Below are 12,350 nucleotides of genomic sequence, written 5' to 3'. Positions count from 1 at the left end.
TTTACATGTGTAAACACTTCTAAATTGTACAAGACGCAGTGTTTTGAAGAAAATAGTAAACACTGGAGAGTGTGCAAAGCCGTATAGGCTGGTTTTGACACGAAGACAAGCTAAACTATTTCTAAGCAATTTTTCACATTGTGGTTAGCTATCCTTGATAAAATTCCTACAATAATCGGATTAAATCATTGGCCTCTCATTTACTGGAGTTTCAATTTGAAAATAAAGGAACTTCAGAATCTTGAAGAACAAGTATAGAGTTGAAATGAGTGTAAAAATTTTCCTCGAAAAGTTTGGCTCTACTGTTTTGGCTTTCCTATTTGTTACTTGATTTGGCTTGTCCATGCAATTGGAACTTCATCATCTAGTTTCTATACTAAATGACACTGATTAAATTTTGCCCTAAGGCATTTTCCAGTTGTTTAATAAAGACTGGATTGAACAATATGAGAGTATTGGCTCTTGCAACACACAAATTATACATTTTTCACTTGTTTGATCAACAGTGGAATTAACAATAACTCAAAGTATTGGCTATTTAAAAAACATATGGCTACCCTTTGATTGAAACTTTCCTTTTGTTCCATGGTTCAACTTTATAATAATAATCAAATGAACAATTGAGAACATGTACATGACCAATAGTTAGTGGTACCGAACCACTAGTACTTTAATAGGAGAGATTATGAATTCGAGTTTCAGTAGAGTCATGTGTGTGTAAATTATCAACTAAAAAAAAAAAAAAAAACATGTACATCCATTTTTTATTAAAAAAAAAAAAAAAAGTAATAATAATAATAGAATTAACACTTGGAAATTGGAATTTGACACGAAAAACATTATAAGAATTGGAAGTTGCAAATGCATTGAATAAAATATTGAATTAACTGCATTTGACGTGAACAATGACAACTGTTTTGTATAATTTCTGTCAATATATATATACAACTGTGTAGTAGCATAATAGTATACTATGTGGTATACATCAGATCTGCTAAATTAGCATAATACAAGAGAAAAACAACAACATCATCCAGTAACAACACAAAAGGCAATTAACTAAAGAGTACCATCCAAGTGACACTGTAACGACCCGAACCCGAGGGTCCGAATCGTTAACCAGGTCCGTACCCGAACCCGAGGTCAACTAAGGGCACTATTATCATTTCCTATGTCAGTCCATATTATACGTGTCATCCCAAGGTTTATAAAAATAATAATAATAATAAAAATAATAATATATAAATAAATAAATAATAATAAAATGAAATCATAGCTACAAAGTATGTCAAAACGGTCTACTAACCCATCGAACCTTGTGGAGGAGCATCTTCCGCCACTTCCCGTCCGTGTACTGAAAAATGTTAAATATAAGGGGTGAACAAATTGCTCAGTATGAAGTGTTTAAGACACACCTCTTATGACCCCGTGAATCCACATAGAGAATAGAAAGCAAGAGAACGGGATCATATCTCGGGAGTCAAGTAAAACCACTGTATCATCAACAAACATAGTCAAGTAAAACCACTGTATCATCAACAAACATACATATCTCAACCAATTACCAAATGCATCACGTATGCTAATGATGTGCCATGCCATGTAATATCACTACTCGTTTCTGGAACCGTACCATTTCAACTTCTAAACCGTTAATGTAATTCGATCCAAGGCACCTCCAAGGCATCACGAAAGGGGGATTGGCTAACCATCCACAATCATAAGGCACCTCCAAGGTGTCGCATCCGGCCTGGCTACCTCAACCACACTGGGGTCTCTCCCTAGTCCCCTCTCTAGATCACACTAACACCACGGACCACTAGGCGCCTCCTAGGCGTCCGGGTTTTCACAAATACTTTTCAAAAACTTTTCCCCGAAACAATTTCATTGGTTTTTAAAAAAAATATTTTTCCCCTTTTTCTTTCCCAGTGAATGCATGAATGCTTCATGCTTCACAATTTACCATAATTTTCATATCATCAAACCTTAACAACATTCCATACTAAAGAAGAATTTTCTCATAAATTTATAGCACGCTTTAAGTTAACAAAATTTCTACAATTACACATATTAAACAAGGACACAATCACAAAAGTATGTTTTTCATATCCAATCAACAAATTATGCACACATATATTATTTACACATAACACACATAGAGATACACATCATATATCTAGCATTATGGCAATTTCTCAAGAAAAAATTACAATAAATCCCATGCATTCCATCTACATCATGATCACATTATTAAGGGAAATTCCAACATTTTTTTTCATAATTTAAACATCACTTTTCTTAACAATTAAAAATCATGGGGCACTTAAAATGTCAATACTGAGCATGTGTCTTCACCACCAAGTATATAACCATAATCATTGGTTCAATTAACACATATAATACATCCATTACCTTAATTACATACAACCACAACAACATAGGCAAAATTGCTAAAATCAAACATGCTTAGGATCAAATTAAAAGGGAAAATTCACAAAAGATCAAAGAAAATTTGAATTAGAACATCCCTACCTCAATTTGTAGAAAAACCCTCAAAATGGGTCTCAAAACTCGAAATCCTAGGGAGGACCAAAACTGAAATTGCTTGTACTCACACGTAAATCTCGCCGTGCTCTCCGTTTTGCCGCAAACGACTCCCAAAAACTCTAAGAAATGAGAGATTAATTGAAACTTTAGTTTTTGATACAAAAGAAAAAGAAAAATGAAGAACAAAAGAGGGAGAGAGAGGATTAGGGGAGAGAGAGATGATCTGGGAGGCCATATGTGGCCTTCATGCCACTTAAAGATAAGTGGTGGGTCCCACCACTTTCTAAATTAAAATTTTTCTTTTTTATTTGTACACCACAATTATATATATGTATAATTCACAAACATTACAGACACCAACGAATAGTGACACCAACACAAAGTCCACAGGCAGCACCCAACCCTCAGAGCTTCAACAATCAAGACAGTAGTAACAGCAACAAAATCTATGCAACCAAATTAAAATTGGTTAAGCAACCAAAAATACCACTCAACCATAGCATAGCCATTAGGAAATGAAAGCAAGCATTCATTTAGACATCTATGATCAATTTCACCAAAATTGAGCAAGGGCTGCCAGGCCAATTCCACTTTGAGACTATTATCGATATAATACAACGTTTTTAATTGTCGTTAATATAGAACTTCACATGTGGACACATAGAGAGAGATTATTAGGCACCTGAATGATATTAGAGACCAAATAAGTCCCAAAAGGCTTGATTAGGTGTTGGGATTTTTTATGAGCTTCCATGATTAGAATGAGCCTTGTCACGACACTAGTAGGTGGCATCTGTTGCTTCTTTTCTTCATCTCCTTCCTTGTCCACCTTCTTCAGGCTTGTAAAGGGAGAACCGCTTGCCCGAAATTTCGAACTATCCTCTATCTCCATGCATTCCTGTATATCAGCAAGACTTTCATTTCCTTGACAAGCCAATAAAAGATTAACCATCTCATCAAATATGAGCTTCTCTTTTGACTTCATTTTTTTTTTTTTTTTCATTTTTAGCCAGCAAAATTCAAATTGTGGTTCAAACAATATGATTTAATTAAGTTGTACCATGAATCTCCTAGTATTTATGAAGACATTAGACCTTACTACAAAGTGTGTTTTTTCCATAAAAGCAGAAATTGAATCATTGGTCCTTCCCAGCTCTCAAACCACAATTGAGGACATGTTAGGTATATATTACCATTATTAACATATATCTAAATTTGATAAATAACAAATTTTCTGCACATTAGTAGTTGACAAGTAAAATGAGAAATTTTTTTGACTTTAATATGAGCCAAAAATTTTGTATCCAAACAATTTTAAGAAACAAAACATCTTACGAAAACATTTTGATTCCTTTAAAGCTTTGAAGATTGTTCTTTAATACATGACCTCAAACCCTAACCAATAAACCAACTAAAATATCAAAATAATCAATTCATCGTTGTGTTGCAAAGGTATTAGAATACCTCGAGCGAAGATTGTCTCTCTATGTTCAGAGATTGATTGAATGCTTGAAATGGAGCCCTAACATATTAATGGCCTCTCGAAGTTGAAGAGATTATGAAATTGATCTTTCATTCATTCTTTTGACATGCATGTGTGTAGTTGGAGCTTCAATTGCGAGCCCTAAAATCCACAAGAATTATAGAACGATGTCTCCATGACTCCATTTGCGCTTCAAGCTGAGCCATAGTCTCGAAATCACCTCGAAGTGGAAGAGTTCTTAAGAACGGTGAAATGATGGGGAGGAGAGAGAGAGAGAGCGACTACGCCCTAACAGAAGAAAACACACTAAGAGAGAACAGAGAAACAATCACAATTACAATCAATTGAGGGGGAAAAAACCATCATACGAAGACAAAATAGATTAGCAAAAAATAGATAATTACCATGACATCCTGCAATTTTCTTAGTGACTTGCGTGCTCTCCACGCTGAACAAAACAATGCTTTGGAAGGTCTGGTAATTTTCCTAGTGACTTGCATCTAGAAATGTTCAAGTTTCCTAGGAGTTTTAGTTCCTCAAGTCCCCAAATCTCAGAAAGTTTCTCACAATTACAAAGACGTAATTCCCTTAAATTTGTTAGTCTGGACAGATCTGGTGTCCTTTCCAAGGCCGTGCATGATGACAAGTCCAGCTCTCTTAGGAGTTCGAGTTTTTCAAGTCCACAAATCTCACTAAGTTTCTCACAGTGACTAAGTTGCAGTCTCTCTAAATTTGTTAATCTGGATAAATCAGGTGTCCTTTCCAAGGCCGTGCAATATGACAAGTCAACCTCTTTTAGGAGTTCCAGTTCTTCAAGCCTCAAGGTCTCAATAAGTTTCTCAGAGTCACAAAGTTGCAATTCCTCTAAATTTGTTAGTTTCGACAAATCAGGTATCCTCTCCAAGGCCGTGCACCATGACAAATCTAGCATCTTCAAGGATTCCAATCTATCAAGGCCTGTAATTTCATTCAGATTCATGCACTCTGCAATACTTAATTTCCTTACCTTCTTCAAGTTGGAAAGATCGGGTAATGTTTCTAGTGATTCGCACCCATCTAAATTTAATTCTGTTAGGAGTTCTAATCTTCCAAGGCAAGGAATCTCCCTTAATTCTAAACATTGCACAACACATAGACTTGATAAGTTTTTCAAATTTGATAGATCTGGCAACCTCTTCATTGACTTACAATCTCTAACATATAGTGAGTTTAGACTTGAGGGAAGAGCTGGAAGGCATTGAAGATGTTCACAATTTTCAACATTGAGAGACGTAAGAGTTGAGGGAAGAACTGGAAGGCATTGAAGTTGTTCACAATTATATACATTGAGAGATGTAAGCTGAGAAAGGACACCAATACCTTCAGGAATTTTCAACAGCTTATAGCATTCAATAATTTCCAACTCCTTTAGGTTCACCAGGCTAGGAAGGTTTAGAAATGTCTCCATTGACCTGCAAGTGACTTTTAGACTCACTAGGCTAGGAAGGTTTAGAAATGTCTCCATTGACCTGCAAGTGACTTTTAGACTCGCTAGACTAGGGGGAAGATCTGGGACAAACTCAAGATTTTTGCAACGCCATAAATCAAGGGTTTGGAGTTGAGAAAGCCCACAAATGCTTGTTGGTAGACCACAGATATGTGTTGAATCTAATCTTAAGATTCTCAGAGAGGATAGTCCCCCAAAATTACTAGGAATTTTGCCTCTCAAACTGCAACGCGAGGCATGTAACTCTTCAAGTTTCATCAACATTCCAATGGTACTAGGTAACTTCACTATCAAACCAGATTTCATCTTAAGAATTCTCAAACGATTTAGGTTGCCAATAGTATCTGGCAATTCTGTAATGGCTGTTGATGACAAGTCCAGCTCAATTAATGATTCTAATTTCCCAATGGAGTCTGGAATCTCTTTTAATTTGCAGCCCCTTAGGGACAAGCGTCGCAATTTCACTAGTGAACCAATCGAGTCTGGTAGTTTAGTGATACCAAATGAATCACCAAATGAAAGGTCCAACAAAGATGTTAGGTGACCGATTAAGGTCGAAATTTGAGTCAATGACAGACAATCAGTGGCACTGAGAGTTTCAAGCTTCTTCATAACTCTTCTACCAACAGGGACTTCTTCTATACAAGTACCATCGATAAGGAGTTCTGTTAAAGCTTCCACTTTATCAAATTCCCTAGGCAGCCTGTTGAGTTTATGACAATTCTTCAAATTTAAGAAAACTAGACACTTGAGATGCCCAATTGATGGGTCAATATCAACCAAACTCCAACAGTCTTCAAGAATCAATCTTTCTAAAGTTGCATATGAAGAGAAGTCAGGAGTCCTAACCATCTTTATACAACATGTGAGATTTAGAACTTTCAACTTTGTTGCAATCTGCAAAATAAGGAAAAAGAGAATTTCTTAGAATCAATTACGGAGAATTATGTGATGAGATACACGAAACAAAAGCAGAGAAATTGATGAAACCTTGATATAATTCCAACCCTCCCAATCTTCTGTGACCATGCTCTGTGATAAATCAAGAATGACCAGATTCTTTAGATGAAAATTGGTTGGGCTAAAAATTTCAGGACATCCTTTCCAGCAAAGCCATCTCAAATTTAAAAGAAGACCATTAAAATCTCCATCTAGCTTTGCGAAGTCCATTTGAAGGAACCTTAGATTAGATAGGTTTGCAAATTCTTCATTTGTAAGACAGAGAGCTTCAACCTGTGACTCTAATTCAAAGTCTTCAACCTCAGACTCTGATTCTGAGTCTTCAACCTCAGACTCTGATTCTGAGTCTGCAACCTGTGACTCTAATTTAAAGTCTTCATTTGTAAAAGATGAGATTTTGAGAGCTTTAACCATTGTTGTTCCCTGCCAAAAGAGAACATTTAGATAAGTTGATAATTAGGGGGAATGATCTGCAAAAGGTGAGAATTTGAGAGGTAATCTATCATAAAGTGGGAATGTAACATTAATAATGAGATGAAACCTATATCAGGATGCTCAATAATAAATGTCCTTGAAAACTATGGTTTGGGTACAACCATAAGTGGCATTTGCAGGCTATATAGGTTTTTAATGGCCGACTTGTTGAGCAGGAGTGGCTCAATATAAGCTAAGGCTAAGGCAATACAAGAGAATATTCATGTGGTAATATAATTAATATTCATTAACTTTCTATGTTAATGTGTGTGTGTGTGTGTATAATATTGTTCTTTCTTCTTGAGATGCAAAATTATAAATTTTTGTTTAAAATCTTTGTTATTTATTTACTATTTTTTTAATTTTTTGGTAATATTTTGTTAATCCTTACAAGAGCTTCTTTTTTAAATAAATAAAAAAACAAAAATGGAATTAATTATCCCAACCCCTTGTTTTTTCCTTTTAGAAATTTTTACTAATTCTACTTCACATTTTTAAATAAAACATATTTACATATTAAAAAAAAAAAAGGGTAAATTAAAGAACAATAGAACCGACCTTATCCAAGATTTATTGAAAGTGTTTTAATTATAAAAATGCAAGATTTTCTCACCTAGAAATTAAACATAAAGATAATTAACTAATCTGCTTAATCATGTAAAAAACATAACGAGTTTAGAAGAATATAGAAAGGAGGAGTTGATCGATATAAGTGAAAACGTGTGAGAGGAGAAATTGCTTGAGATTCTTGACATTAAAAATAGTAAAATGGGCCAAGTAGAAAGAGAATGTATAAAGGGTTCATAGCTCACACATAATTGTGTTAGTAAGGTGACAAGAAAATTAATGCATAACAAGGATATCATGAAGGAGTTAGATCTTACTGTATGACTCTCCAATACGTCGATGGCTTCCTCATGAAACCACACCCTACTACACTTCCCCGGCATTTCAACATTTTCTTGACGAACAATATATCTACCAAGGTCTCTAAGCTGGTCATGCATCCTTAGCTCATTATTATCTCCAATTTTCACCAACAACCGGCGGCGAAGAACTCCTATCTCTGCTTTGGGAAAATTCCACATGTGGACAGCAATTCTTTCATCCACCCCAATGAAAAGGCATGCAATATCAAGAAATATTTGTTGTTGATTATGGTCTAATGCATCGTAACTTATTTTCAGCCTATCCGTCACATCTTTATGCGGGATTCTTTTCAACTTGTTTATTGTATCTTCCCATTCCTCTTTTCCAATGCTAATAAAAAGTGAGCCAAAAACCTCAAGAGCCAAAGGCAACCCTCCAGTAGTAGACACAACATCTTTAGAGAGAGAGTAATAGTCTTGTGGGGGACGGTCCATTCTAAAAGCATGTCTGCTGAAAAGTTGAAGAGATTGACTATCATCCAATTCCTCTGGCTTGTAAGTCCTACAATCTACCTCAGGCATATTTAGGACCTCTTCGTTTCTAGTTGTGACAATTATCCTACTTCCTGAACGAAACCAATCACACTTCCCCAAAAGTGCAAATGCATGAAGATGATTTCTGTGATCAACATCATCAACAACAAGAAGAATTTTCTTCCCAGAAAATCTCTGTTTGATTGCATTAAGGCCATCATCCATAGACCTAATTAAGACAGAGTGTCCCTGTTTCAAGATGCTAGATACAAGTTGGTTTTGCAAATCAACAAGTCCATTGCGTTGTTGAGCTTTTCCTCTAACGTCTGCAAGGAAGCAACAGGATTCAAATTCAGATTTCTTTTGGGAGAGATTGTTGTAGATGACCCTGGCAATAGTGGTCTTGCCGATACCTCCCATGCCAAGGATTCCCACAATCCTTACATCTTTGGAATTAACACTCAACAATTTCATCATTCCTTCTACATGAACATCAATTCCAACTAAGCATTCATGATTTACATCCAATGAGTTCATTTTCAGCTTTTCCCATACCTCTGAAACAATGTCCTTTACCAGTGCTCCTTCATGCCTGCCAAACATAATTGATGTCAGATGTATATCGGAAAAATGATAAATATATATCGCCTATTTAAATTTTCAACAGTTATTTTCTATTCTCAGAAAATTAAAAATAAAAAGTAGATTCAAAATTCATTTGATTAACAAACTGTTGCTAATTTGTAAATTAAGTTAAACTTAACCAAACAAATTCAAAGTTGGCTCGAAAAAGGAGGAAAATAATGATGATTTTATTTTTCTCTCTAAAAGTTCAATCAATGTACACACACCCATAATATTGCCCATGGCTCCAAAACTCAAGCTCCCCTTTGGGAGTATACCATCGGGTGGTAAATAACATGAAAAGTAACAAGAGCAGAATCAATATATATATATATATATAAACTATAACTATGTATATACATGTATGAATGTAGATATATACAGATGCAATTACCCATCAGAGCAGAAAAAAAATATATTTTTTCTTGTTATACTCTTCCTTAATTTTTATTTTTAAAAAAAAAATTCATATATAATTCCGATTAATCAACCAAATCTTAAAAGGTTATGTCAAACAAAATTAATTTTTTTTTCTTTTTATAAAATTGTCTATTATAATAATTTTACTTCAATTGTAATTAATCATTAATTTAAATACTATCACTTCCCTAAAACGGTGCAAGATTATATTAACGGTAGGATTAGATCCTACAACTATAATTGAAAATGAGTTAGTATACTTTTTCTTACTCCGTGTATATATATATAAATATAAATATGTATATGCATGGATGGTAGACAGATGCAATTACCCATCAGCAAATTTCTTCACTTCCCGTCCCGTCAATCCCCCGACCTCCTTCAATGCCTCCTTCCAACCCTCCACAGTATCACCATCAATATTATTCTTCTTGTGTTCCTGGAAGGCCTTTTCGTAACTCCCCTTCTGCTCTCGCACATCGGAGGGTTTGACGTCGTAGAAAATGGGAATTATGATGTGCTCCCGAGTCTCCATACACTCAACCATCTTGGTGAGCTCACGCAGGCACCACTCACTTGAAGCATAGTCTTCGGAAAAGATGGGAATGGATATCTTTGATTGCTCGATTGCGTTGAGAATCTCACTAATATTCTCTCCAAGGCGAAGCGCCTTGTCGTCTCTAAACGTGTGGATTCCTTTCTCCCGAAGGTCGCAGTAGAGGTGATCAGTGAATCTCTTACGAGTATCCTCGCCTCTGAAACTCAAGAAGACTTCATAGTCCCATCCTGCAGCAGCAGGTGGAGAGGTGGACGATGAACAAGTGTTGGAAGGTGGTAATGAAGTGTTCTTGGTAATCTTCCTCTTCTTATTCTTGAACACAACCTTCATGACCACCCTATCTCTCTTCCTCTTAGCTAGCTTTTTCTTGTTCTTCATGTGTGTGATGAGACCAGGTAGCCATAAAGGGTTCTTTGTATGCATTTCAAATGTGTTGAGAGGAAACACTTATGCAGTGATGAGTTGCTGTTATGTTTGAGTGGTTAGAAATGAAAATGATGAGAAACTAATTATCAGTAGGTGTTCACTTACTTATCATTACTGGTATTGTTTTGAATGTAAACGCAAAGCTTTTCTATGGCCTACAATTGGCCATCATTTCGTGGAACATAAATCCACTACCACTACTTTCCCAAAAAAAAAAATTTTCCACAACCACTATGCGTCAAAAAAATGGGTCCCAGTTTTTGTCATCATATTATTCATCCGCCCAAATTATGTTAAGATGTTTTATTTGTTTGTTTTATAAATGTTAGACTCAAGTGAATAAATTGTTGAGAAAGTAAAAACTAATTTAAGTTTTATGTCAAGTAATTGGTAGTCATTAGTTGTGTTTCTAACAAAAATTAGATAAATTTGAGTCTGATTTGATCATTAGTAAACGAATTAAAAAAAAAATTTCTTTTCTTCCCATAATACTAAAATGCACGAAAAAAAAAAAAAAAAAAAAAGAATCTAAGCAATGAAATTTAACCAAAACAATGATAATAAATAAGTGGGCCGATTTTGATCGAATTTTCACACTGTAATTTGACAGAACAAGGGTGATTGGCGTCAAAAGAAGAATGGGCTCACCATTATTGTTTTGAATGTGAACGTGGTAAGATTAGGAAGGGAAAAGGTTTGTTCCCTGCAACTTCCTTCGTCTTCGTCTGAACTCTGAAGGAAGCTTCCTCCGCAATCAGACCTCAAACCTCAATCCCAACATATACAAATACAAAATATATAAATGTGACTGTGTATGTATACAGGTAGAGAGAGATAAATGGGAGTAAAATTTAGGAAGAATTTACCAGTTGGTTTGGTCTTGAACTAGTGAAAAATCACCAATTTTATCAACCAAATTGAAACATGCTAACCAAACTCCATTCTAGATGGGCAGACAGATGGCTTAAAACTAAGGGTGGCATGATTTTACACAGCTCGTCAACACGACTCGAACACGACACAAGATAAAATAATTTGAATTTATCTTAAATAGGTTTGGGTCATAAACGGATCAACACGATTAACTCGTTTAATTAATAGTGTCGTGCTAGGGTTGAGAGATTCAACACGTGTAACCTATTTAGACCCGTTTAATTAAGAGTTTCATAATCTTATTAATATAACCCGTATAACTTATTACCTATTTAGATCCCATCACTATAGATACGTAGGTCAATTCAACATAAGTCCTAACAAAAATATACATAAGCTTTTTAATTATGTATATTTATTATAGTATTTATTATTTGATTGAGTATTATAAATAATTTAAATAATATACTATTCGGTTTTGATAAATAGGTCATTAAACAAGTTAATACATTTAACCCGTTTAATAAACAGGTCGGGTTAGTGTTAAGAGTTCTTGACACGATTATTAAATGGATTGGGTTAGTGTTGACCTCTTCAATATAATACTCTTAAGTTGACACGATTATGACATGCGAACATGAATTGTCACCCTTACTAAAAATTCTCATTTAAAACCCTTTTTTAGACTAATATCTCCTTTTCAAGAGTTATTATTATTTATTAATTTCATTTACATTGGCATTCTTATTTCAATCTCTTTTCACCCATTTTAAGTTTCAGCAAACTAAATTACACTGATAAAATGTTGCCCTAAGGAATTGTCCGGTTGGGATAAAGATTTTGAATGAACAATATGAGAGTATTGTCTCTTGCAAACAAAAATTATTGTGACGTCACTTATGACTAACCAATGGAACCTCTACAGTCTACATGTATTTTCAATTTTTCCAAATCAAGAGTGGAATATATAATGATTTAGAGAATTGGCTATTTCAAAAACGTATGGCCAGCCTTTTGACTGCAAAGCCGCTAACTATGTACATTCATTTCAAGTACATCTATCAAACAGTTACATCCATTAGGAGCAACTCTCTG

General features: G+C 34.8%; 1 protein-coding gene across 5 annotated transcripts; it reads right to left on the bottom strand.

The window, feature by feature from the left end:
* Positions 1-889: 889 nt before the first annotated feature.
* On the bottom strand, positions 890-10,485 carry LOC132304043 (disease resistance protein L6-like). 5 transcript variants are annotated; one of them, XM_059801559.1, is made up of 7 exons: positions 9,730-10,478; positions 7,835-8,945; positions 6,507-6,899; positions 6,366-6,413; positions 3,230-3,445; positions 2,533-2,666; positions 890-1,354 (listed from the first exon to the last, which is right to left on the bottom strand). In XM_059801559.1, the coding sequence occupies exons 1-6, from the start codon at positions 10,377-10,379 to the stop codon at positions 2,580-2,582; spliced, it is 2,505 nt and encodes an 834-aa protein (XP_059657542.1). In that variant the 5' UTR covers positions 10,380-10,478; the 3' UTR covers positions 890-1,354; positions 2,533-2,579. The 5 variants fall into 5 exon arrangements, 4 of the variants coding, with proteins under 4 accessions (XP_059657542.1, XP_059657548.1, XP_059657535.1 ...); XM_059801565.1 differs by lacking the exon at positions 2,533-2,666 and having other exon boundaries at positions 891-1,354; positions 9,730-10,477; XR_009481483.1 differs by lacking the exons at positions 890-1,354; positions 2,533-2,666 and having other exon boundaries at positions 3,306-3,445; positions 4,012-6,413; positions 9,730-10,485.
* Between the last annotated feature and the right edge of the window lie 1,865 nt (positions 10,486-12,350).

The sequence above is a fragment of the Cornus florida genome, unplaced genomic scaffold (assembly GCF_030987335.1).
Source record: "Cornus florida cultivar Cherokee Brave unplaced genomic scaffold, ASM3098733v1 CherokeeBrave_3.0.0_Hap2_Chr01, whole genome shotgun sequence".
Classification (NCBI taxonomy): Eukaryota; Viridiplantae; Streptophyta; class Magnoliopsida; order Cornales; family Cornaceae; genus Cornus; species Cornus florida.
The sequence above is the reverse complement of the archived record's forward strand: the minus strand, read 5'-3'. Positions and strand labels throughout refer to the sequence as shown.

Bases quoted from the DNA above. Each gene is read 5' to 3' on its own strand.
- LOC132304043 (XM_059801544.1), bottom strand. From the start codon at position 10,379: ATGCATACAAAGAACCCTTTATGGCTACCTGGTCTCATCACACACATG. The intron at 6,900-7,834 runs GTAAGATCTAAC...CTCTTTTGGCAG, and splicing joins ACGTATTGGAGAGTCATACA to GGAACAACAATGGTTAAAGC. The intron at 6,414-6,506 runs GTTTCATCAATT...CTTATTTTGCAG, and splicing joins AGGGTTGGAATTATATCAAG to ATTGCAACAAAGTTGAAAGT.